General features: G+C 39.8%; 2 protein-coding genes across 4 annotated transcripts; one reads left to right on the forward strand and one right to left on the reverse strand.

The window, feature by feature from the left end:
* Nucleotides 1–2,713: 2,713 nt before the first annotated feature.
* UQCRC2 (ubiquinol-cytochrome c reductase core protein 2) lies at nt 2,714–14,982 on the reverse strand. Of its 2 annotated transcripts, XM_075514625.1 has the most exons (14): nt 14,787–14,982; nt 13,130–13,222; nt 12,856–13,005; nt 11,604–11,668; nt 10,535–10,591; nt 10,047–10,171; nt 8,527–8,624; nt 8,050–8,107; nt 7,788–7,883; nt 6,693–6,892; nt 6,322–6,402; nt 5,681–5,757; nt 3,808–3,961; nt 2,714–2,960 (listed from the first exon to the last, which is right to left on the reverse strand). In XM_075514625.1, exons 1-14 carry the CDS (start codon nt 14,820–14,822, stop codon nt 2,877–2,879), a joined length of 1,374 nt encoding a protein of 457 aa, XP_075370740.1. In that variant the 5' UTR covers nt 14,823–14,982; the 3' UTR covers nt 2,714–2,876. The 2 variants fall into 2 exon arrangements, with proteins under 2 accessions (XP_075370740.1, XP_075370741.1); XM_075514626.1 differs by lacking the exon at nt 2,714–2,960 and having other exon boundaries at nt 3,825–3,954; nt 5,673–5,757.
* A 74-nt stretch (nt 14,983–15,056) lies between these two features.
* CRYM (crystallin mu) lies at nt 15,057–26,557 on the forward strand. 2 transcript variants are annotated; one of them, XM_075514628.1, is made up of 8 exons: nt 15,057–15,264; nt 15,923–16,073; nt 17,146–17,208; nt 19,352–19,453; nt 20,016–20,199; nt 22,518–22,639; nt 23,496–23,580; nt 24,213–26,557. In XM_075514628.1, exons 2-8 carry the CDS (start codon nt 15,936–15,938, stop codon nt 24,275–24,277), a joined length of 759 nt encoding a protein of 252 aa, XP_075370743.1. In that variant the 5' UTR covers nt 15,057–15,264; nt 15,923–15,935; the 3' UTR covers nt 24,278–26,557. The 2 variants fall into 2 exon arrangements, with proteins under 2 accessions (XP_075370743.1, XP_075370742.1); XM_075514627.1 differs by lacking the exon at nt 15,057–15,264 and adding an exon at nt 15,394–15,606.
* The last annotated feature ends 50 nt before the right edge of the window (nt 26,558–26,607 follow it).

The following is a 26,607-nucleotide window of genomic DNA, read 5'->3' on the forward strand; positions in this document are numbered from 1 at the left end:
CCTGCAAACCTCTGCGGCCCAGACAAACATGAGGCGACACGGCTGTTACACAGATTCTCCAGCATCCACCTAGGTAAACTTAGCCACTGTGCAGGAAGGGGTACGCTTGGCTCCATACCAACAGGTAAACAGCAAAGTGACATACATGGGTAGATGGCAGATAGGTATAGACAGGGTATTCCAGCTGTGAAAAGGTACAGTGAAGCAGTGCAAAGATGCCAGCAGAACTGTTTGGAGTGTAGCTATGTAACCTCAGCTCAACCTTGCTGGAGTCTGTCTGGTCCCAAGTAGTGGTCCTGATTAGGGCATGCACCATTGTACCTTTATCTTACCTAAAAACCCCACAGAAATGGAAGGCAGCACTGAATAGGCAATCTAAAGTTTAGCGCATTCGCTCAGAAAAATCCTAAGGTAAATAAGTGGACTGCAGATTTCCTTAGTGTTGTAAAAAGGTTAGTTCTTAACAGAGATAAAAAACCTTTCATTAAAAAAGCAAAAAAAAAATTGCATCCAGTTGGTTTGAAGAGCTGCTAAACACATGCTTTTACCTAAAAATGTGAAAGTGGTTAAGACTACATATTTTGCAATACTAACATTGAAAAAATTGAGAAAGTCTCTTAATCTGATTGCTGCCAATTTTCTTCCTTGGCAGGTGATGGTCTAATAAAAATTAGACATGCTAATGTTTTAGGATGGACTCTGCAAGAGCTTAGGCAGCTCCTGCACAAAATTCTTGTAGAAACTATCCTACAAATCAGAGTTTACAGAGATTTTGTTGAAGTACCTCAACACTGGCAAAATGCAGTTAAATTAATTCCTGAAGCAAAGCTTCTTGTGATGATAGCAGAGTAAGAAATAAGTATTGTGCATAACTAGAATTTCACACCTTGCTTATTATTCTAGCAAGAAACAAGAAATGGTGTAATAGCTTTTTCATTTTAGGATAAAATGTTAGTCTAAGGATTTACTTTCATTTATTTTTCTGAAATAGAAAACTGTGATTTGAAATGAACAAATACCAAACGAAAAGTTTACTTTTCTAGTTACAGTGATGACAGGGTCAGGACAAACATTAATTTTAGACATGCCCCTTCCCGCCTCCACAGAGGCCATAAAAAGTCTGGCTGGCAATAATGCCCCTGAAGTCAAAGAGGCCATGTCGATTGTAATAGCTAAGGATCTAGACAATTACAAGTAGCTGATGATACCAAGATGGAGGTCTTGCTACAACCATGTAAAAAGCTTATCTGTTTCTCAATCAGTCTAACTACTGACAGTGGTTAATGATTATGACTTTTAAAATTAAACTTCAGGAAAAATAAACTTTTCTTGTGAGAGCCACTGCATACAGAAGCTTTTAAAAATATATTGCTCTTAATCCTAAAGGTGGCTCAAATAGCAAGTATAATTAATCTAGATGGGATACAAGGCAGTTACAAGTTTTCCTGAGGCACAAAGTTTTAATAGAAAAGAAACCTCAGAGGTAGGGGAAGGAACAGAAGTATTAAAAGGAGATAATTAGGCTAGAACAGCAGAAAGGAAGCTCACGCAGCATGGGGCTTTCCAAGAGATTAAACCTGTAAGCTTATGTTTAAATAAATCAAATTATTTGCTATTCTGAAGGAGCAGAAAAAGGTAGCTTGCTTTTCTTTTGACTGAATTACAACTTAGCTATTACTTTAGAGTCCAAAGGAAACAGTGTGCAAAGGGCTGTGGACAATAGTATTAGTTTGATATTAGAGGAGCTTCAGAACTAATGAACTTGTCTTTAGAACAAGCATTCGCAAAAAACTTAAGACTCCATGATTAAGTTAACTAAATGGCTATGGGAATTACTGCATGTTAAAGTAATACCATGCTGTGTATTTTCAGCACAAGTGAAGATGCTGAGGATGAAGATGACACTAGGTCCAGTAGTGATGATGAAGACTTGGAAACTTTTCAGTATAAATCTTCCCGTCATACTGTTGTAAGTTACCATCAATATCCAAAATTTGGCAGGTATCTGATACAGGGCAGACACTTGGAGTAGGCAGAGACAGTGGTTGTGATGCTGTACTTCATAATGATGTTGATACATTGTGCAATCCTAAGTGTGATGCTAGTGGTGTTAGACCTCCTTCATACTAGGCTATGGAAAACAATGAGACCAGTCCCTCTTCCTCCTGCTCTTCTGCATCACATACATCCTGTCTGGAAGAATTTGCCTCCATTTCAGAATAGCTCAAAACCCAATTTCTTCAAAACCTAGATTTCTGAAGTTGTATCTTACCTGTTTTAATACATGCCTCGACTTCAAAAAAATCTAAATGTCCTAAGATATTTGAAATTACATATTAGCTATATAAAGCTGTTTTAGCAATGCCCTCCCTCCCCTCAAAGATGTCTATCAATGCTATTTGTGGAGAAGACATTAAGAAACACTGCCTCTGCTAGTCCCAGTAAACTAGCAGTTGCAAGCTCTAATGAAGGTTTCTTCATTTACTTGATGTAAGGATGGTGCAGACAGTTTATCAAGAACTTTTCCTGAACACATGGACAACTAATGGCAATTACAGTATTTGCACCACAATGATAATTTCCAATATATCTGTTTTTTATATTGACTAAAATTCACCTTATTTTCTCACTGTAGTTTAACATTCAGTGTACAGAGCCAGACTCAGCAGCATTTTAGATACCATTTTCAGTGGAAAAAACACTCAGCAAGAAATGTATGAACTCAGCACTTTATTTGAGGAGTCCAAGCCCACAATTACTCCAGATTAATTTTCTGAAAGAACTGAATTCATAAATAACACATTAGTAGTAATTTATTTAGAACATAGGTGACTTAGAGCTCAGGTCCATCTTGAATACGCATCCCAGTTTAGTTTTTACAACTCATCAAGAAAAGGAGTATATCCCAAATCCCCACTAGCTGCCATTGATTTCTTCCCATTGACAAACTTCTTTGCAGCCTGAAAATAAATCAGAAAGATGGATATAAGGAAATATTCACTACAGCAGAATTTGTCTTGCTGCTTATAGCCTCAGCTTCAAGTTATTAAAACAAACAACAAATCCCAACACTACTATAGTACATCATCAACTAAACAATTTTCCTTTTGCTGTCTAAAACTTACTTGCTTCAAATCCAGCTCGTTACTTTATAATCTAAACAGGGATGGCAGAATGACAGTTGGATATAAAAGGCCTAAACTCTTTGAAAATGGTTATTCCTAGAATAATTATTACACCACAAGATACAGTGGATCTCTCCTTACTACTAAAGCTACTGCTAATTGCTACTGCAACACAAATTAGCAGTGACTGTGAAAAAACAAGTTTTCCATCTTAGAATTTCTCTTTCTGATGGATTTCTGTATGAAGTTTGCTTCAAGAATAAGCAACAAGATAATTTGGAATAGCAATGGCATTATGTCAATTTATCATTGACAGCCTAATTGTTTTATTAAGCACACCAAGTATTCTAGACTCAGGAATCCTAAAAGCCTTGACACAGAAATGCCTGCACTGGAACTAATTACCAAGTTTTCCACAAATACTAATTGGCAGTTTTGGTAAATTTAAGTGAAGTAAATGAGAATTTCACATACTCCCAGCTACACTAGTTTCACAGTGTATTGGATTAAAGGGTCTTCTGTTAATAAAGATAGCCAGCTGGGATTTGTAAATGAGTTGCCTTTTTTTTAAAGATAGTATATGTGTCTGTTTATAAACACACACAAATGAGCACCAGTTTTGTATAAAAAAAAAAGTTACACAGTGATTAAGGAACACCTGTAGATGCCGACACATACTTACATTCACAACATCAGCAGTGGCTACAGAGTCAATTTTTTGAGCAACAACAGATGGTGATGTGTGTGTGCCAGAAATCAATGACTCGGAGCCAATTTCATTCAGTAACCCTTCTGCAGTCTCCACTGACATCAAATAGGTGGCTTTCAGCTGGTTTCTGCCATTGAACAAAGCATGAAGGATGAGTGAGCATGGAAGTTCTGTTATTACATTCCCCACTGCCCCCCCATAAGTGCAATGAGTTTTTGGTGCTTTTTAAATTTTCAAGATTCCTCTCCATTTTGAAATGTTTTCCAAGTATGGAAGGGTTCTGTAGTTAGGAAAGATGCACCACAAATAGTCCAAGCATGAAAATGACAGGGTACGTGGACACCTACGGCCTTGGAATGATTAGCCACCCCACACAGTCAGAAGAAGTCTAGCTCAGAATTTGTTTCTGTCTGAAGTAACTAACGCAGGTACTCCAGGAATTAGACAAACTAATCTATCAAGTTTAAAGATTACGTTTAAAATTTATTCCAGTTTCTCATCAAGAACAGACGTACGCAGAACAATTTTGTTGTAAGTGACAAAGAAGCAATGAATGTAAATGGTTAGGTTCCTTGTGCAATAGTTCCATGTTCTGTTAAAAGACAGCAAGTTTATACTGTTTTTTCTGTTTCACACAGTCTCGCTGCTACATATAAAAATCTTATTTTTATAAGCTACTCCTATTCTCTTAAAGTCAAAATGGCAGAAAATGGTTTATTCCAATAGAATATGATTAAGTAGCTTGGTTTTTTTGACTGAATTGCAAGACTCTGCAAATATCACTGACCTTGAATTTGTTTTTTGGGGGTTTTTTTGGGTCACTAAAGGAAAAAGAGCAATATAGAAAATACGTGAAGCCATTCCAGAAGGGAAACTCCAAAAAAAACCAAACCAAAACCCTACCTCCCTAATACTAGGCAGCTTCTTTAAAAAAACAAAACAAAAAACCCAAACAACCACACTCAAAAAAAAAAAAAAAAAGGACACACACCCCCCCCCCCCCCCCAATAATAATGCCAAATATAAAGGTCCAGAATTCACCATTTAGCTACTCGTGACTAAGGCACAACCAATCATGTCTAGGTTATCATGTTTTGTGTAATCAAGCTTTATGTGGAGTCTTGTAAGTATTTTATATATGCAACAGACAATACTTCAATTTTTCTACTTGAGTGAGTCTGTACTATGTTGTTGTATTGCACAACTACAGCTTTAGAGACTCAGTGCAGTTTATCTGCAGTGCAGTACAGTGATCAAGCACCAACTAATGTGCACAACCTTCTATAAATTAGAAACTCTAAAACTTTGTTGGTGTTACTGCATCTCTAAAAGTCATTTTCCCCCATCTCAAATATTCCTAGGGGCATGTGTTTTGAGCACTTGGTCAGTGCTTTACACTTGCAGACCATCATTACTACTACTCTTTGAAGATGCAGAAGATTGCTTAATAGAATTGTTTTGGGAATTGTTGCAGTACGACTGTAAAGGGAATTACCTAAATAATGCAATTTAGGATTCTAATTTAAATACTACAGAGTATGATTAAAATGACAGCATCTGCTGATACTTGCTATTTTCTTACATTGAAACAGCTTTCAGTAAACATTAACACTTATCTAAGAAGTTTTTATTAGGAAATACCACTAGCAGAGAATCAATGTAGCTTTGAAAAAAAGAGTATTGACAGTGGTTCAATTTCATCGCAGGAAAGTGAGCAGTTCCCCACAGAAATAATTACAGGACAACGATAAGCTTTGCTGTACAGAGTAGTCTAAGTGTTTGACAAGTAGCTACATGTTAAGAAACTTCTCTTTACAACACGCAAGACAGTTCTTTACTCACTTACTTTGCCTTTGTGACATCGTCATCAGTGATGCTGCCCTGAGCAACTGCCTTTATCTGGTTCAAAGCAGCTTTAATGACCTGAGGAAAATTAAATCATTTAAGACTTCTTCCCGCATTAAATTTCAACATGTTATTCCTATTATCTGACATCTTGGAGACTTCAGGGGAGAACAGTTGACAGTGTTAGGACTGTCTGCCTGAACTCAATTCTGAACAGCTTTATAACAAAACTAAAAACAGTCATAAATGCCCAAATGAGACACAAAAACCAGTGTGGATTTAAATTGCAACAACACATTAATTTGCATGGTCTCACCATTTTTCATGAGAGCATTCAGTTCTGCCAGCTTCAAGAGCTAGCACGCTCCTCATGATATGCTTAGGCTTACACATGTAAACCAGCAATTACAGTCAGCAATTCATGGTATTTTACTAGATCCAGTTCATATTAGGTATTTTGTAGCTCCCAGAAAGTAAATCTCATTCCCAGCTTACAGAGTTAAGTCATAACTGAACACGCAGCATTCTTATACAAGAAACCAGATGAACTGACTTTTTTTAGATTAATCAGTCACTATCTCAAATCAGAACACTAGTTTGAGAGTTATGTTGTTAGTACTTAAATTCTAATCAGCAACTCACCTCTCCAGCGTTTGGAGCCTGGGATATGGTATAAATCCCAAAGAGCCCAGAATCAGAGTAGTTAACATTAAATGCTGAAGCCTGCAAAACAAACATTATCATCAACTGTTATTCTGTTCAGAACAACTAAGTATCAGAACAACTCGGCATCAAGCATAGGAAAATAATTACTATTAGGATCTAAAATACTGTAATTCAGGAAGCTACACTCCATCTTTGCAGAGGAAAAATCAGATTGGAAGGCCTTCTTGGAAATACTGCAACTTGTGCAAGAATGAACTAATTAAGATTCTAGCTGGAGGTAGTAACCTCTCAAAGGATAGTATGCATTTTACTTAAAATATTAGAGTACACTAACCCTTTGAACTTACGTCAAATGGCTGGGTAGTTGCTTTAGCAATACCCTGGGACAATTTGCTGGTAACATTGCTTCCCCTCTTGATAAGGGGTCCAGCACCTAAAATGTGCTGAAGAACACTGAACGCATTTGCTTCTGCACTTCCAACAGCAGCTCCTTCTGTTACAATAGCAGCATGGACAAGGCTATCACCATTCTGTTCTCTGATTTCTCCTAAAAATACAACAACAGAATAAAAGGTAATGCAGTGTTCAGTTAGAAACTACTGTACGTTCAGAGGTATGGAAAGGAAACATTTCTAGCTAGGAGTTAGTTTCATGCGAGAGAAGCCAGGGTGTGAAGTTATTGCATGTCCACTCAGGAAGACAGCAAGAAGCTGTTAGTAGGTCATTTTAAGAAGTCCTTTACATACAAAAATTTTCTTGCAAGCACAAAACCAAGTACCTTACTATGCCTTATTTGAACCTGACCCTAAACTATACATAGTATGAGATGATAAAACTCAGTGAATCTCCAGATAACAAATATCCAGAAAAGTAGCGTACCTTCTGTTCATAACAATATTTACTCTGTTTTATAGAAACTGAAGTTATTCCAGTCAAATATTAAATGTTGGAACTTTACTTTTTCCTCACCTGTTTACAGAATGATCGGATACCCCAACTAAAGAATAGCTATTGGTATTAGTACAAGATACTGCTCTGAAAGAGCTAAGCATTGCTTTGTCTTTTATGAAAGACTGACGACATTCTAACAGATCTTCCCTAATAAGAAAGCCTACCACCACTTCTAGACAGTCCTTGATCTATTAAGAGAACTTTCCCAAAAATGCCAAGAGAAACCATATGCCAGCTTGTTTTTCACTTTATGGAATAAATGATCTTGCAGGTAAAGCTTTGTTGGAGATACGGGTTCAGTTTTATCCCAGAACTTTCCACGGTGGGGAATAATCCTCTGCTTATTTAGATAGGAGATGCCTCTGAACTGTCACTTCCCATGTACAGCATTTAGTACAACTATATAGTTTTCCGTTGCACCTTTGAATACTACTACATTTATAATAAACAGAAAATCAGTCATTCAGAACAGATACAAGAAACATACTTACCTCCTCGATAGACAGCCTTTGCACTAGAAATACCAGCTCCGCTTCGGATATTTAGAAAGTGCTCTGCAACTTGCTTTAAGTCAGTGTGCTTTACACCTGCAATACAATAGTTTATTCCAAGTCATGTAATGGCATTGAAAAGCTACAGCAGTTACATAAAAGTGTTTTAAGTGTACCATAACATTTTACTTCTACAGAGAACTCAAATTCCTACAGTAGTTTTCCCTTATGAATTGCAGTGTCCATTAAAGAATATACATACCTATTCCTACAAGAGCCATTCTCGCACTTGTGAAATTGTTCTGTACAAAATGGTGAAGCTGCAACAGTAAATTCACATTTTAGGGTATTTTGTATAAAGAACAAAAATGGCAAGTGTGTTTCTGACATCCACTGTTCCGCCTTATGCTTCTTAATGCAGCAAACTCCAATGCTTCCAAAAGAAACTGTCTATAGCATAGCATTTTACGCATTCTCCAGTGACAACTACAAAACCCTTTTATACAAGAACACTTCCATTTTCTTGACAGCCTTCTTATTAACAAAAAGCCACTGACATTAACCACCTCTCTAAATGTGAACGTGAATTCTGTACCCAATACTAAAAGCTGCACTGAAATAAATTATTTTAACACCAGACTAATATGATAGTAGATACTGACTGTATATTTACTAAATTAATTTTCTCTCTCATCTATCCTTGATAAAGAAACTGAAAGAGATTTACAAATAATCCTACCTGCTCAGAAGTAATTTTTCCAATTGTGTAATCTGGACAATATAAGGAGTTTGCCAGAGCATTCTTATAAGCTGCAGCATGCAAGTTTTCCAGCACTCCTAAAAGGAACAAAGTTGTAGTGATGATGATTAACATAAAAGCCACTTTTAATGAAGATTATGAATGAAACTAAATGTTACCCCAGTGAAACAGAGCTGTGGTCCACTTTAAGGACCACAAGATCTGCTAAAGCATGTCTGGAATAATCCAATACACATTGAAGTTTCATCCAAATCCTCGGGTGACAGAATCTGGGCTGAGGGCTTCTATTCTTTTGTAACTTCTTAAAAAAAAAAAAAAAAAATCTAATAACTTGCATATGCTGAACATTTTTTGGCCTCAACAGCAAGCTATAAATGCAATCAGTGTTTGGGGGAGGGGGAGCAACAGAAAACAACAAACCCCAACATCCTTTTAATTTGTTTCAGAATCATCACCATATTCACTGTAAGCCTCCCTCGTTCTTGAGCTTGAGAAAGAACAGGCTGTTTATAATGCTGTTTGTAGCTTTGTGTGATGTCTCATCTGTCTCCCTATTCAGATGAAGGATGCTAGTGTCTTCACTTCCCTTCTCCTTAGTTTTTTCTCTTGCATCCAATAGCATTCTACTCATTCCTGTCTGATACTCTCAAAATATTCTCAAGAGAAAGATGACACTCCTTTCTTCATAGTTCTGATTCTGAACATAACTGTAACTGAAAATATTAAATTACTATGAAACCAACCTGTACTTGATACAAGTTTAAAAAACAAAGATTGTTCTTGATGCCGATTTAAAAAAATAGCAGCACTTCAATATAAGCCAGAGATTTTCCAAAGCCCAACATTGTGTTGTCACCTTTAATGGGTTATGAAGGTAAGCATGCTTCAGAGTAGTACAAATCATGTTTATTGTGCAGAACTACCTGGGTGAGCTTAGATGACTAGAGTTATGTAACACAAGATGTACTAGAATAGGTTTGGTTTGGCTGAGGCTTTGTGTTTGCCCTTTTTTTTTTTTTAAAACCCACGAACCTAAATTTATAAACCTAAAACTGAAATCCATTTTCAGTGTAATGAAAACGCATATTTTTTATACCAAAATACCAAAACCATACAAATTCAAGAAGTCTTTTGTAGAATACTGCTTCCGCATCGATGAGTAATACCTAAATACTGTTTTCAGAACACAAGCTGCTGCAAATACATTGTCAGCAATAGGCATGACTTGCACATCTTTTAGTTGTACTTCAAAAAAATTAAAAAGGTAAAATGGAAGCTGTCTTCAGCATGTTACTTGCTCAATGTTGTTATGCACAGGCTTGAAAAACTTGTGGATTTATAAAAAAGTTCCATAACAACAGAAAGAGCTATCAATGGGGAAAAGCTGAAAAATGAAATGGTCATGTGACAGAGCAAAAGGGAAACTCCATTTTTTCCAAGTTTTTCATTTTGAAGGAACTCCCATGAAGCCAATGCAGTGGATCAGAAAATACACTTACCAACTTGAGGATTCTGAAATGCGATTGCTTTGTCAACTTTCAGTCGCGGCTGAAGATCAGTTACTTCCCATGGTCTGAACTCTGGTGCTGTGGTGACATTAAGAAGGTACTCCATTACTGTATCACTAGATTTAAAAAAAGTTACAAAGGCATTAAACACAACAGAAGTAGCATGTATTTCTTTTGAAGTTGAAAGCAATTCAAACTAATCTGTAAGCAACACATTAACAACAAAATATATCACTCGAGCCAGAGTAGTTATTACCACTGCTGTACAAAGTATGAGAATTCAACTTCAGTTCCGTAGCATTCGTATGCTCAGTAACATGATACAGAAGCTGAATATTAATACAGTAATTTATTGATTTATTACAAAGACATGAAAATAGGTATTACTCCTACCCTGTAAAATGATAGGTCTCTACTTTACTATAGAGCAGTTTGTAAAGAATGCAGTAATTCAGTTTACAGCATATCTAGATACCTACACATAGTCACGCAGGCATTCAACAGAGTAAGTCATTTTCTCTCTTGTTGAGTACACGCTAAATGAGAAAAAATACAAATGCATTTCAGCAGAGAACACAGAATTGGATTTTCACACATATTCCCCATTGACTGAATTCGTCAGCAAGATATTAGCTAGAGTATCTAGTTAACCTTAAATCTGCTTGAGGTGACTGTTTAAAGGAGTGATAATACACACAGAGCAGAAACAGACATAACTAAAATGCTTATCTTAAGTATTCAAGTAATAACAAGTGTCTTGTGACCATCAGAATTTAAGATACCATGATAATTCAAGGTACAACAACAAATAAGGCTGAATAGCAAAACTTGAAGAAAAATGTGTATATGTATTAAACAAGGCAATTTAGAAATTATTCTCTTTGGGCGGAAAACATAGTTGGTCTTTTCCACTTGCTTCAACACATTGTGATTAACAAGAACAAAACCAGAGTAGAGTCTCAAGTTATATAAAACACTGCTTTTAACCAAATTCTATATAAAACAATCTTACTGGATGATTTCAAGATACATTGCAAGAAAGCAGGCACAGCGAGATCCCTCTTTTATTTCTCTTAGGCTTGTTTTCTAGGCTTTAAACTCTCAAATCACGAAAGCCAACTACTGTCTGAATTGTTCCCAAAATTGCAGTGTGATGAGTGGTATCTATTCACAAAAGATGGAGTGGAAAAAAAATAATAATAAAAAAAATCTACTGACTTCAGGAAGTTTTATCTCGAAGCCTGTAAAGGCAGAAAGAACATTAAGCTTTCTGGACAAATTATATTTCTTCCAGGTACACAACATTTATATTTTGTTAACTGAAAGTTGTTTTTGAAATACCAATCATCGGTGCACTCTTGAATCTTAGTAGAATGAGAAGTAGAAAAGACGTTCCCTGTCAACGTTCACCATTCAAGTACCATTACCACACTGAGCTTATCCACCTACGTATTGTTATGCTCATTGTTTTAAGGTTCCTTTAGTCATACAGCTTGACTGCATTTTACATTTTACCAAGACAGATTATCTTTGTATGTGGTTACAAACCTTAGGCTACCCCCAACAGCTTCAATGCCACGAGTAATCCGGAAAGATGATGCTCCTTTAGTAGTCTATTTAAAAAAAAAAAAAAGAGCACCTTAAAATTCTAGCTATTTTAAGAACAGATTTGCCTGAGGTTGTTCAGTGCTCAGGCAAAGCTGAAGTAGTGTCAGTTCATTCATTTATACAGAAGCCATTTTGAAAAGTTGAGCCAGCTTACTGCATCCCTACTCCCAATCATTTCTATCATCCTCTCTGATTTTCCACCATAATTGCTCAAATATTTGCTCCCCAGCCCCATTCTAGAATGATCCAGGTTTGCTTGAACATTTATTAGGATTCTTTGAATTAGATAAGCTTGACAAAACCAGGGCAAGGAATGCCTATATATACTATTATGCTGACAGCTGTCTGGGGCAAGTAACTTTGTGCAGCAGTTGGAAAGAAGGTAATAAGCAGCTGGGATGGTTTTTTTTTTTTTTTTTTCTGCCTGAAACTGATGTGGATTGAGACCACACAACAGCAGTCGAAGACATGCCAATGGCGCTGTGTAGCTCTAATCGTCACAGCCTGGCTGGTGTGCAAGACAGGCCACGTTTACATCTGCAGCTAGAGCCAGACAGCAATTGAGATAAACAGGAACAAGGGGAACGGCCACAGTGGGTCAAGTCCATGGGACATCTAGCCCAGCGTTCTGTACCTGACAGTGGCAACAGACGAGGCTGTTTATATATAACATCCCACAACCCATTCAATGGTATTGCACTGCTATCAATGAATTTATCTGATTCTTTTTTGAACCTGCTGATATGTATCTGCCTCCACAGCATCTTGTATAACTGAAGCTAGACATAAAACGGGAAAGGAAAACAAGGAGCTTAAAATACCGTGATGGCAGTAGTAAGAAAAACTATTCGGAAATATTCCACACACACACAAAACTGAGTTTGTATCAGCCACCCAAATTAACTTTTAATGGAGCTTAAATAAAATGAGTTACGTCTATAGCTTGATATAGATATATTATATATATAGTTTAAGACACCACCGGAGAGCATAATTCTAAATAAATATGACTGCCTGTCTTCCAGGAAGTAATGTAATTTCTCCTGCACTTGAACCAGCTAACCAAGAATCAATGTAGATTGTTTTCCACTTTATAAGATCTCTTATATTAGGTTTTACCATATTGTTTCTCTTTGTGATCATAAACCTTCCACCATTTCATCTACTGCCAACAAAGAGAATAAACACCTACCAAATTAGATGCAAGACGAAGCAAGTGAGCAGTTCCCAAGTTACTAGTGGTTTCATATCTGCTGCCTGCTTTAATAAACACACCAATTCTTGAAGCCGGGGAAAAGTTTTCCAGAGATGCAATAACTAAGCCATTCGGTAATTTTGTGATCTGTATTAAAAAGAAAAAATTTGGTTTAGCCATCCACTGGAGGTATTGTCACAGTTCTGCTTTGACTGAGTTTTAAAAGACAAATAAAAAGAAGAGAGAAAAAAATACCAGTATTCATACTGACCTCAAGATCCTCAGACTCTGGAACTAACTTCACTCGTTCTGCAGTTGCTGAGGTTGCAACTTTAGGAGCTACCTTAAGTGAGTAAAGTCTCTTCTAGAGGAGAAAGCATAAGAGAATGGATTTCCTGAATTAGTGCATCACATATTCCATTACATACTGAAAAAGCAACTAATTTTAAAGTAGAAATACAATGAACGACTTCAAGTCCCAGAGCAAAAACAGTGATTTCCTTGTAATTCCTCTGACCATTTTTTACATCACTGTTGGAAGCTGTGCAATGACTTATATGAGGTCACTGGAAGTTCAAGAAATAGCACTGCAAGAAAGCTCCCCCCCCCCCCCCTTGCTGTTGTGCAGTGGGAATCTCTACTGATACTATATAGTCTGTAGCAATGTATAGCAATTAACTGAACAAACTGCTACAGCAATCCACATACGCAGAACACAACTTTGGAGATAACTTTCTAATTTATTAGGTGTAGGCAGTTCAACTCCTAAAGAGTCACCTCTCAGAACACCAACCTATCTGTGCTGATTGCTGCAAAGAGGACACGTATGCAAGTCCCCAAACTCCAGAGTAATAACCAGAAGCAGGCCTTCAAATTGAAAAGGTGCACATCGCAAGAGCCTTCCCTTCAGTAGCTGGCAACAGAAATGACAAGAGTATTGATTTCGAATCTGAAATGCTGTTCCCTTCCACCCTTTTTGGAACTTTCTTATACTTGTAAAATAAATGTATTTATTACTCTTCTTTTCACATTAAAAAATAACTTCATTCCCATATATCTCAAAGTAAAAAACAAGTGACAGAAACACCACTGCATTCAGTTGTAGGGATACCAATGACATAATTCCCCTTCCTTTGCCACAGACTCTGTTCAATGTATGAGTCTAGGAAAAAATCCTTTCTTCCCCCACCACAAATCTGTTAAGACACCTAATTTTAACCTCTAAGCCTACTTATTTATGAATTACTGCTGCCTGTCTAAAATTGACTTACAAACATACTGTGACTCAGAAGATGCCATCCTACTCAAAAGAGCATTTGCAGCAGAGACCTAACACAAGTTACATTTCAGCTGTCCGCCGGCTCAACAGGATTTTTGGCAGCAGAACAAGCCCTCTGCCCGCTCCGCGCCCCCGGGACTAGCCCAGTCCCACTTGCCAAGGGCACCACCTTGCCACAAGCAGCTGAAGCTTCCCCACCGAGAAAGGATCCCCTCAGAGACCGCTCCTCCCCTCTCCGGCCATACGGGCGGCCCTGCCTCGTCTCCCTCCTGCTCCCGGGAGAGGCCTCGGGTGAAGGCCCCGAGGGAGTCCCTCGCCCCGGCAGGAGCTCCCTGCCACAGAGCTGCGCGCAGGCCGCCCCGGGCCCGGCCCGCGGCCTGTCTGACCTTCAGCCCTGCCGCCCCGCTCCGCCATCCGCCCGGCCGGCTCGACCCCAGCCCTGGCCCCCACTCACGCCCCTCGCCGACAGCCCCACAGGCACGAACGCAGCCCGCTCGACCGCCCGCCCGCCCGCTGCCCGCCAGCCCGGCTTGCCGCCCCGGCGCTGGCTGGGGTCAGGCCCGCCCGCAGCCGCCGGGGCCCGGACAACCGCTATCGCCGCTGTCGATGCCTCTCCCCGCCACGCACAACACCTCCAGCTCGCACTCACCGAAAGGGAGCGCGCGACCACCGGGAATCCCTTCATCCTTCCGCGCCCCTCAGCTCGGCCCTGGCGAAGAGAGCAAGATGGTTGTCCCGGAGGACGACTCTGCCTTCCCGGCACGCCCTGCGCCGCTTTGACTTTCTAGCGAGCGAATACCCAAACTCTACTGCTTGTGCTTAGAATCACGCCTTGAGGCTAGAGCGACACCTCGCGGGCTTCCGGGGTGGCTGTGCGCATGCACAGAGCGCCGCCACCTCCCGGTCAGCGGGGGGTGTTCCACCGCTCGGGGCGCGGGTCCTGGCGGTGCCTCCGGGCTGTGGCGAACCGTAAATAAATCGCGGCGGACCCATTTCGTGGTGTTCGCAGCCGCCTCCCCCCGCGGTGGTGCCTGAGGGGGCGCGGCCGTTCCCGGGGCGTCGGAGCTCGCCTCGAGCCCCGGCACGTCTCTCAGCGGCCGGGCTGCGTGTGTGTCCCCGCCGTGCCCGTAAGGGGAGCGCGGCGCGGAGGGGCAGCCGGGACCCCGGGGTGGGCCGCGGGGCGGTGCCACCGCGGGGCGGGCGGCAGCGGGGCCGGGACGGGGGGCGGGGGCGCCCCGCCGAGTACTTAGCGGCGGTGCGGGGCCGGGGTTGGCACTCGTCTGGCCGGTGCTCGCCATGGGCTTGACTCCGCCCGTCTTCATCGGCGCGGAGGAGGTGGAGAAGCACCTGCACCGTGCCAGCCTCCTGCTCCCGGCGCTGGAGGCCGCCCTGGCCAACTTCTCGGCCGGCGCGGCGGGAGGCGTCGTGCAGCCCGTCCGCACCGTGGTGCCGGTGCACCGGCACGGCGGGTGAGGCGGGCGGGCAGCGGGGCTGCCTTGCAGGCGGGGTGGGCGCTGCGCGCTGCGGGGGGGTGGCCTGGCGGAGCCCCGGGCGGGACGGTGGGGGAAAGCCGGAGGGAGGAGGTGCGGCCCCTCCGGAGCGAGGAACGGGGGTAGCGGCAACGGGGGGTGGGCCTGCGGCGGGGAAGGAATTAGGGCATCGGAAAAGGTCGTCGGTACCGAGTTACTGATTAACCGGTCAGCAGCCGTTTGGTGTTAACTACTCCGGTGGCTGTAGGCTCCCATGCTAAAGGTACAAAAGTAACGTAAGTAATTCTCTTACGAGGTTCCTGGGAGTCATGCCTGCTTACAGTGCCGCAGACGATGCTCTGACAACCAAGTTGGTGACTTTTTATGAGCACAAGAAAGATTCCTCCGTCCCTTCTCACCAAGCGACTGTCCTCTTATTTGACCCCAGAAACGGTTCTTTAAAAGCTGTGAGTTTTCATGCGTGTTTCTGCTTTCTTCTCTGTTAATGCCCTGTCAGTTCTCCCTTCTGATTCTTAGAAACTGGAACTGGTGTAAATTGGCCTGAGTTTACCTACATCATCGATGAAAACGTCTTTGTGCCAAATGAGGATTTGGCCTAAAGCCTTTTATCTTTCATACATGTTAAACTGTATGCTGTCTGCTCTTTACTGCTACTTGTCATTTGAAGGGAATCTGATGGCTCACAGGGTGACTGGAAGAGAGAAATGATCAGGAAAAGTTTACCTTGCGTTTGAAAGGGAAAAAAAAACTTTGCTGAATAAAGAATTGATCTTGGGCCATCTTAAGTTAAATCTAAAGAGATTTACAATTGGTATAATAGGGAATAGTATTCAGAGTCTGATTTTTTTGTTTGTTTGTTTAAAGAATTTAAGAATTTTTTAAGAGTATTGACCATTTTCATTACACTTTAGTAATAATGATTATTAAAGGGCCAAAATGGTCAAGAAAACTATATCGGGCTTTTATTCCTAAGCTGTATCAGAAAGTGTGTCACCTTTTTAAGCTCCTTAATTCAGTTGTACACAGTAGCTAATGCACATTGAGGCAGGAGTGCCCCACTGTGTATGATACACATTAAAGGAATTCCATGGGTCCCTATCATCCCTCTGTACAGACCAAGACAGTGCAGGACTCATGAACCACTGCCAGTTTGCGCTGGTCCCTGGTCTTACTGGAGTGCAGGGTATTGCAGTTATATCGATCTGTTCCCTGCGTTGGAGAGCCAGGGAAGTGCAGTGCATGAAGAACTGTGTGAGTTAGGGATGGCTCAGCTCTGACCAGTTTTCACTCCATTTGTGCAGGTGGAATGACGTGGAAGAACTGGAGTAGACAGAGAATCTGCCCAGTTTAAACATGTTATTCTATATGGTTTGTGGTTCCTATAATAGTAATTACCAACTCTTATATTTTTATCTGTGCCCTGTAGTATTACATAATTCACAAATCAGATGAAAATGTTTGGTATTGACTCATATTTTCAGTGTTCATTTCAGTCTGTTTGAACTTTTTTTTTTAAAGGTCCTAGATGGCAGTGTGATTACAGCAAAACGAACAGCTGCAGTTTCTGCAATTGCTACCAAGGTATATCTTCTGTTTCCTAAATTGGGACAGATTTAGTGGTGTTGTATATAAAATAACTAGAAGGAATGATGTAAACACCTTTCATCAAATACAGCTTTAAAGTAGATTTATGATAATGTATGTACCTTCAGGGAAAACTTAAAAGCAGAGTTTTCTGTTTTGAGTGAGTCATGTCTGGCTTTAACATTTTATGTGTGATTGGAGAAGGAATCTGAGCTATGTTTTTGTGGCTCATTCTGCATGCTCTTCTGGGAATTTACTGAGGTGTCTTCCTCTGTGATTTTCTTTCTTTTGTGCTTGTCTTAACATGTTCATTTACAGCTTTGGGTGATGCAGCTGTGGTGATAAATTCAGTTTGTTTAGATGTACATTTTCTGCTGTCGGGCCAGGACAGGTGGGTTTTACTGGACGTGGAGAAAGAGGAAAAAGGCACATTTCCAGGGGGCAACATGGGTCCTCTTAAGATAGATGATGGTGAAGATAGAGGGATGACTTGTCCAGAGGTGGCTGGGTGGCTGTCAGTTGCTCTGTTGTCACTGGAAGATGTCCAGATGACTGTTCCTGACTACAGCCATAAACTTCAGTGTCTGAAGACGGGTGAGGTGTATCTTGCTGTGTGTTGCTTTACATCCTTTCAATTTCAGTTGGAAGTTGTTGGTTTTGAATTCTTTTTTAAAACCGTATTTGGCTGGGCTGCTAATAGTGGGAAGAGAGCAAGTCAGTGTCCAGTGAACAGCAGGATTTCAGTCTTCACCTCAAAGGATGAGGCAATAAGAAGAGAGCCAGAGCTCTGTTTTTCACCCATCAGCTTTGCATCAGACTGAAGGCTGATCTCACCACTTCGTTAGTGGCAGTCTTCATGCCAGTGTGACTCTGTCCATGGCAATAGAGCTAAACTGACATAAAATTGGAGTGAAGAACCTGTCCCCAGGAGCTTCCCCTGGTCCAAGGGACAGAGCAATTTACAATGGATTCCTTGGACATGAGGTTATAGGACCTCATTCATCTCAGCCATTCTATACTTGGGCAGTTCTGACAGTTTTTACACAGTCAAGGCTCTGCTGGCCTCAAAGGAGCTTGGCTGCTGAAGGGACTTCAAGATCAGATCTTTCATTGTTGTCTGCTGTTTTGGGAAATTTTCAGGAGTGTTTGAGTTTAGCTCATAGTTGTCATCTTGTCCTCTTTATGGCATTTGCTTTTCAAAGACCCATGCTTTTATGCAAGGAGCCTTTGAAATCAGTGCTTCAGAGTCTTTGAAAGGAACATTAAAAAGAGTTCTTGCTACTGAAAAATGGGATCAATGAGATTTTTTTTCAATTTATTTGCAGCAGAATAAGTGTTGAGAGCCTAGGCAATTCAAAAGCTTTTTATACAGGAGTGAGTGGCCACAGCAAATGCATAAACAAGACACAAGGATAGCTTCGGGCTGCACTCCAGCAGCCCTGTCTTCACCTTTGCCAACTACTGGTGAATCACAGGCAAGAACTAAACCAGAAAACCAAAACCAATCAGAACTGAATTTTAATATTTGTTCCTCAGAACCATCCCTATTTTTACAATGCCTGATGCATACTTATCATGGCTCTTACAATGCCAAGGTCTGCTTGTGGTATGATTTATGGCTTCAGTGAATTGAAAAAGAAGGTTTAGTTTGGGGCTACCAGGACCAGTTTACCCATGCAGCTACTACTTTCAGTACTGATAGCTTTCAGTATTATGAGCCCTGTTTTCAGCCAGTGCAGAACATCAACACTGTAGTTTTACACTTAATTAGTCACCTAGGTGTAATACATTATACTAATATTAGAGTGTGCCGAGGCCCCAGAATTTGCATTGGCTCATGCTGTTGCATGTTAAGTCTGAATTTCAAGAGTTGGACATTCAAAACTGGAATCAAGCCAAGATGTACTTTAGTGCTATTGACGCTAGCTTTTTCATTTTAAAAAATTTTATATATATATAGTGGTAATTGAATATTGTTTTATATTAATATGAACCAATACTAGCTTTTGCATTAAAAAATTATATTTTTGTTTAGAAGGACTATGGATACTGCTTTCTTTTGTAGTATTTTGATATAGATTTGTCATATCCGTTGATATATCATCCTTACATTTTTTTTTTTATATTTGATACTGTTTAGTTGTTAATGCCAGCTTTTGCAGAAGTGCTGTGCATTTTGGGAGCTGGTGTTCAAGCATATAGCCATTATGATATCTTCATGGAGCTGTTCACATTTAAAGAGGTAATGGACACATCTTAACAGGATACATCTATTTTTCTCTGTTATGTTTTGGGAAGATTTAATATAAGTAAATCCTACTACAGCCAAAGAAGTTAAGGGATTAATTGTATTTTGAGTCTGTTTTTGTAGAACCCAAGAATACTCTGAACAACTGTAGAATTTCTTGCTCAAATGTTGGTCTTTAAAAAAAAAAAAAAAAAAAAAGGAGGGGGGTTGGAAACAAAGTCAAGTTTCAGATGGCTTTTTCTCTCTGAGAAAATCCTACTGTGTGTGCCATACTTGGATGAGTCTTCTGTGACTTTCCCTTAAATATATTTATTGGAAATATTTGTATTTTATAAATACAACTCTACAAGGAGTTGTTATTCTGGCATCACAAAACAGTCATTCAAATGTAGCTGCACTCATGTGAAATTTAGTCACTTGTATGACGAGAATGTTAAAGAGGGGAAAAAACCTGTGTTTAGGATACATGTAATTATCTACTGAAAACTTAAACAGTGTTCTGTTTCAGCAAGGAGAAATTCTTAAGCTAATCTGTTTGTCTTTTTTTTCCTTGAAGGTCAGGATATGGAATCGCACCAAAGAGAAAGCGGTGAAGTTTGCTAATTCAGTTAATGGTCCAGTGCAGGTCTGCTCTTCTGCTCAGGAGGCAGTTACTGGGGCTGATGTGATTATAACAGTCACTATGGCAACAACACCAATTTTATTTGGAGACTGGGTAAAACCAGGTGCCCATATCAATGGTATGCTATGTTCTCATTGTTTAAAGGGTATATTTATTATCACATTGTTTAGCATCAAAAACTGTTGAAAAGCAATATTCTGTGCTTCTCAGAATGAATGTTCTTTCCATTTTGACTTTTCCCCTTTAGTGAGGACCACTCTTCCCAGCCCTGTCTTCCTGGTTGTCTGGAGCTAGAACTCCTGCATATTCCAGCACTGGATGTTTGCTAGAGCATGGGATACGCTTTTTTCCCTAGTGGTGCATCATCTTTGCTACCATCTTGTCACTTGATGCTCACCTTGCTCTCCATTTAAATAACCCTTACAAACATGTTATTTCCAAAGTGATTTCTGCTCATTGTGCTGTTTCCCTGGTAGTTGTATTTTTTTTCTTCACCCAGTTTTGTAAGCTTTTCTATTTGTTACTTTTTGGGCTGATCACATTGATTTCTCCCCCGCCCCCTGCCTTGTAATGATGTTGCCACGCCATTGTTTGGACTCTCTGGACATGCCCACATTTGCTTATTTCATTAATTGTGGGCCTGGTTCAGATGACCTTGTGCGCTTTCCAGATGGCATGGTAAGAAGACAAAAGCGACTTGTCAAAGGGAACAATTTAAAGGAAGGTCCCTCATTCCAGCAGCATCCTACCAATTTTTCAAACTCAGTTTTGTCCTTCGTGATTGAATATTGTTGTCTGTGTTATGTCATGGAATGGAAGCCAGAAGTACAACCAAAATCAATTAAGGTCTACAGTCACTGAGGCGATGCATACACAAAGACCCCTCTCCTTTCTTTGCCTCTTTTTTTTTTTTTTTTTCCCCTCCATTGAGGCATTTGTGCTGTTTGAAGAGGCATTCATGCAACATGGAATTTATTATTCCATAATAGTTGGACACTTTTAAAAAACATTTGACTACACTATAACTTTTTTTTAGCCCATAACAAGTTGATAGTGGTCTTGCTATATTTAAAAAGTTAAGCTCCTTGATTTGTTTTCATTTTCCCCAGGTAGGTGAAAATCTATAGCCTGCTCAACTTGTACTGCTTATAATGTTACAAGGAAATAATAGAAGGCTATAGGTTTAAAAATCCTAATTAGTAGCATTGAACTCTCTGTCTGCATGTGCAAGTTTTTGCTGCACAAAGTATTTGTGCAACCAAAGTATTTTTGGTTCTCCTCTGTTCAGGATAATTGAAGGATTCTTCAAATCTTATTTTTCTCTATAGACACATAAAAACCACAGTCTGGATCAAATGAAAGGACCATAAAGTTCAGGGTGTTTGGTAATGATCTGGTGAAAAACAAGGGTACAAGAGATAATGGACGAAGGGAGATGATTTTCTTATGCCTCAGCTACCCAGAGTCTGCTGACAAGGATATTCTACTGACAAATCAAATATTGAATGTTTTAGAGGAGCTGTGTTAGGTGTTGGTTAACTCTGTTTAAAAAATAAAAAAGCAACAAAAACTTTTACATTCAGCAGTCACAGAAACAGTTTACTGTTTGTCTGCAGAAGAGTTGTAGTCTGTATAACCTTAAGATTATCTTCCCCTAATTGTGTCACCAAATGATCAAAGTTTATTCTAACGGTGCCTTCTGTAAGCAGAACAGAGTAACTATGTCACACTTATTTATCGGGGTCATTTAGAAGGCTCCTAGCAAAGGCTTGTTTGTTTTGTAGCTACAGATAGTTACATGTATCTCTTCATTTCTTGTATTGATATGAGATGATGAAGGGCTAAGCAGAGCTACTTCCCCTTTTTTTCTCTGTCAGCATTATTTGGAAGGAGCAGTTTGAGTAGTGTACCAAAGAGGTAGAAACAGTTCCAGCAAGGAAGCTCACTTCTGCTTCCTGAAGAGCTGCAGTTTAATGCTTCAGCAGGTTGAAATGCAAAGGCCAATTGATTCCAGTTGTTCTGGCTGTGCTTATGGGGAATGTAAGACTTTTGTCGGCAGCAGCACGTGCATGACTAGAGGTCAGGGATGCTCTACATTTTAATGAGCTGTAATTTGGAGGGTTGGACCCAATGTCATCCTTTGACATCAGTGGAAATTTAGGGGGTTAGCACCTTACAGAAACAGGCCATATATATGTCAGCATTACAGCTGAGGCCAGGTTGAGAGAAATCCAGGCTTTTTACCAGTTGCTCAGGCACATCCTATTTTTTTTGTTGTTTTATCAATCAGCATGTCTCCAGTGCTAACAGCAATTTGTTTGTATATTACATTTCCACAGTAATGTCTGTTGTTACTTCACATGTGTCTTTTGGACAAAATGTGGTTTGAATTTGTTTTAAACATTCCTCCCAAGTTCATCAGTTTTGTTGTCTTAGCTGTTGGAGCAAGCAGACCAGACTGGAGAGAACTGGATGATGAACTGATGAAGAATTCCATTCTGTTTGTGGATTCCAGAGAGGCTGCTCTTACGGAATCGGGAGATGTTATATTGTCAGGGGTAAGACTTTCTTAAATTATGGACTTTATTTTTTTGGCAGTTGGCTTGCATTGGGAATGAGTTGGTACTGATGTGCTACACTGAAACTTTTAGAGCATCAAATGTAGCTGTTAACACTTTCCAGGCACAGGCTGAAAGATAAACTGGTTTCAAACTGAGGCTTCTATATGTCTATGCCAAAACCATGCAATCTCTGTATCAGCCATTCCATGGCACCATATTACAGTAGCATGTTTTCAGTGTTGGCCTTTGTGTACAATAACAAAATACTGATTTTGAAAGACCTACATTCCCCACACTGTTTGGTAGTTATGTTAAGAAATAGATTAGAAAAATATTTAAAACCTGTAACTTTTTCTTCCCATAATATTCAGTGTGATTGACACACATCAGGCCTCTAGAGAATGGATGACAGAAGCCAAGCAGACAGTGATCTGCAGAAATTTGACAGCAGGCACTCTTTTAGGTTTAATGGAGGGGTTTTTTTTCCTCTTTTAATTTTTTTTCAGAACAAATATGGTTTCCGCTTTTGAGGTTTAACGTAAGAGGTCCAGATACAGTAAGGTGTGCAGAACCCCATGTGTTTTGTTGGATACGTAACAAGCTATCCATTGTAATTTACTGACTGAGGAAAGTCTGTCAGCTGTTTTTCTCTAAAAACCATTCCACTGCTCTGATTTCTGTCCAGTTTCTGTATTATTTGTCTGAATACTGATCTGCTTCAGCATGGAAAGGAATCTGTTCTGGGATAGCAGAACTGGAAGAGTTCTTTCTTCTGAAGTCACTCAGAAAAAGTTTTTCTCTTAATGTATGTATGGATATTATGTTTTTGTATAAATATATATTTGTTTTACAGGCAGAGATTTTTGCTGAGCTGGGAGAGGTAGTGAAGGGTACGAAACCAGCCCTGCCTGAGAAAACAACAGTGTTTAAATCGCTGGGTAAGAACAACCCCTCCTGTGTACAAGTCTGACAGAAAACAATGCCTTGTTATTTATTAGGTCCCCCATGCGTGGGAAAGCTGCTGATCATCTTCAAAACTGCTGTGGCAATGCACTGTCCAGAAGAAACTAGAATGTGATTTGCATTTTCCCTTTTTATTTATCTAGCAGGACCAATGTAATGAAAAGTGATAGGAAAGCAAACAAACAATAGGAGGAAGTACATTTTCCGTTTCACAATTGTTTAACACATGACTGCAGTGTTTATTAATACAGCTCCAACCAAAATGCCCTACTGTTATGCCCCTGAAGTCTGTCTGACTTACAGGCAATGTAGTACTCTACTGTGGGGTTCGAGTTGATGTTTGCAGGAAAGAGGTCCAAAAGGGCCAAGTTGTGATATGAACACTGAAAATCAGATTCATACTGTTATATTAACTTCATATAGCACACCTAACAGTTACACGATGGCTATAAACTTTGAATGTAACACTGTAGGTGTTTGGGATGGGGAACGATTTTTGTTCCTGTCCAGTTAGATAATTTCCTGAGTCCTTCTGTTCCCTTCTGAAGCTAAATTGTTCTGTACAGCTGAAGAACTGTTTGGAGGTTACTTTAATTTTTTTTTTCAGGGATGGCGGTTGAAGATACAGTAGCAGCAAAATTTGTTTATGACTCGTGGTCAGCTGGGAACTAAAGAGAGAAATCTACAATGCCAATGAGGCCAAGAAAATTGTTTGCACTTAGTTTCCTCGGATCTTTTGTTAACAAGAAAGGCACCAATCCTATCTGAATGTGGCCCTTCTAGAACATTCAAGAATGAAAAGTAAAATTTCAGCAATAGACTAATTTCTACAGTTTTCTAATGGCAAGTATTAGATACCTGCAATATTACTAATAAATGTGTATCATGTAATGGCAAGTATCAGATGTTTGCAGTGATACTAACAAGGGGTTTTTTTACATATTTTGGTATAATTCTGGAATCAATGCCTTTCCTCCCTAATTATTTATGTAGCAGAAGTCTGTGGGTATATTTTGTGTTTTTAGAGAGGTAATTCATACTGGAGTGAAATATATCAGTTTGGAGAATGGACTCTGGCATCATATTTATCTGTGGTGGTACTTTAAATGCAACTGTGGGTTTCAGTGCTACACTGACAGTAACCTAGTCCTCAGTCTCTCTTGGGAACACAGCCCTCCCCTGACTCCTGGACACCCCTTCCCTTCCAGCTCAGACTGGGATCTGGAAGTCACTGTCCTTACTTTCACCCCCCACAATCCCCTTTCTCTGCCCTCAGACCCAATGGTTTTTCACTTAAGAACACACTCCTGAGTGAGAGTTTATATGAATAATGATGCCTCCATACAGTTAGATTTCTGTCTGTTGTAAAAGACCTGGCCAGGAAGACTTAGAGTGAAAAAAATCAGAGCTAATATGTACATTTTAACTGGAAGGAAACTATACTCAGTACCTCCCCTAGTACATTCCTGAGTGGGATATTGCCACTTTCATGTTACAAGGAGTCACCCAAAATGTGAGTACTAAAAATGTGTTTTGATTTAACTTTTATCTATATCCTGTGGGGAGATTTTTTAATTAATCTATGGTGTTCGTAAGTTCTTTTTCTAAGTTTCTTGAAGATTGGAACCGTGCAAATTGATTTCAGTGGATAAACTTTAAGTATACAGGCAAATGTTTTCACCTTGGCTGTACTATGCATCAATTGGTAATTGTTCTTTTATCCCAGTGGGTATCTGCTGGGGCAGGAATTTCCATGATCCTTTCTTGGCAGAGGAACCCAGTGATGTTCTACATAAGGAAAAGTTCCAGTTTTGTGCTGTTACGCAACTGCCTTACAAAAGATTGAGCATCTGCTGAAAAATAGCTATTGCCCTGGAAACAAATTCCTGTCTCAGGCTAGAGTTGTGCCTCATGAAATTTTATTTCTACTTACATATTTCATGCAGGCTATTAAGTTTTTCCTCACTCTGTGGAAGGACTAGATGACATGGTCATTCTATATTGATGCCAGTAGAATACAGCAGAGGAACAGGAAGGAGATTCAGAAGCAGTTAGTGTTAAAGCCCTTGATGGTGCATAAGTAAGTATAGAAGAGGTTAATGAGTACAGTGCAGGTGTGACGTAAATAATACTCCAAGTTATAAGCCTGGTATAAACTAGTTGGAAAAAAGTAGTAAGTGGCAGAGTTTGTAATTTGCAGAGTTTTAGCACGGAAGGATATCAGACCAGTAAGTGAATAGGGCTAAAGCATGTGTTTATGCAGATAGAAATCTAACTCCATTGACCTTGTTTGTATCAGCAGAAACAAGAACAGAAATTTCTCTGTAAGCTTTTGCATGTTTTAATTGTAGCAAAATTGCCTTTCTATTTTTACACGTTTTCTTCTGTATCACTTCTGAAGTGTTCAGAAATGCATGTGTTGACTTAGCCTGTTACTTCAGCAATGGAGAACTCCACTAGTGTGAGACAAATGTGACAGCCATCGATGTTCCATAATTCAAGAACTGTATGGAAACTTGCACTTACTATTTATGACAATATTATCCCAGTTCTGTGCCTGTGTAAAACAAAGTTTGTAATTTGAAGTGAGATATAGTGTTTGGGAAGAAGACAAATACAGTTTACTTTCACATGTACTCTTCTACAGACCATGCACTTTAAAAGTAGATGGAACTAGTCCAAAAAACTGGTTCTGAAAACCCACAGTGTTCTCGGCTTTCATTGGCAAGAGGAGGTTCTGGGAGCCTGGCTTCAGCATTTTACCTCTGAATTCATGAAGAGGATTCGATTCAATTACAATGGGAGTTGCTTGGATGCTGTCTTTAGATTTTTTTGAGGGGAAATAATAGCCTTAATTTCCATGTTTCCTTTTCTTACAAATCAGTCTCAAGAAATTGTGTAACTTGCATTTACGTTTAATATTAAATAGATACTGCTGTTTTTCTTTGACTTTCATTTTGTTGTCCATTACTTTTGTTTTGGGTGGGGTTTTTTTTGAAGAT

Source organism: Mycteria americana, chromosome 12 (assembly GCF_035582795.1).
Source record: "Mycteria americana isolate JAX WOST 10 ecotype Jacksonville Zoo and Gardens chromosome 12, USCA_MyAme_1.0, whole genome shotgun sequence".
NCBI lineage: Eukaryota > Metazoa > Chordata > Aves > Ciconiiformes > Ciconiidae > Mycteria > Mycteria americana.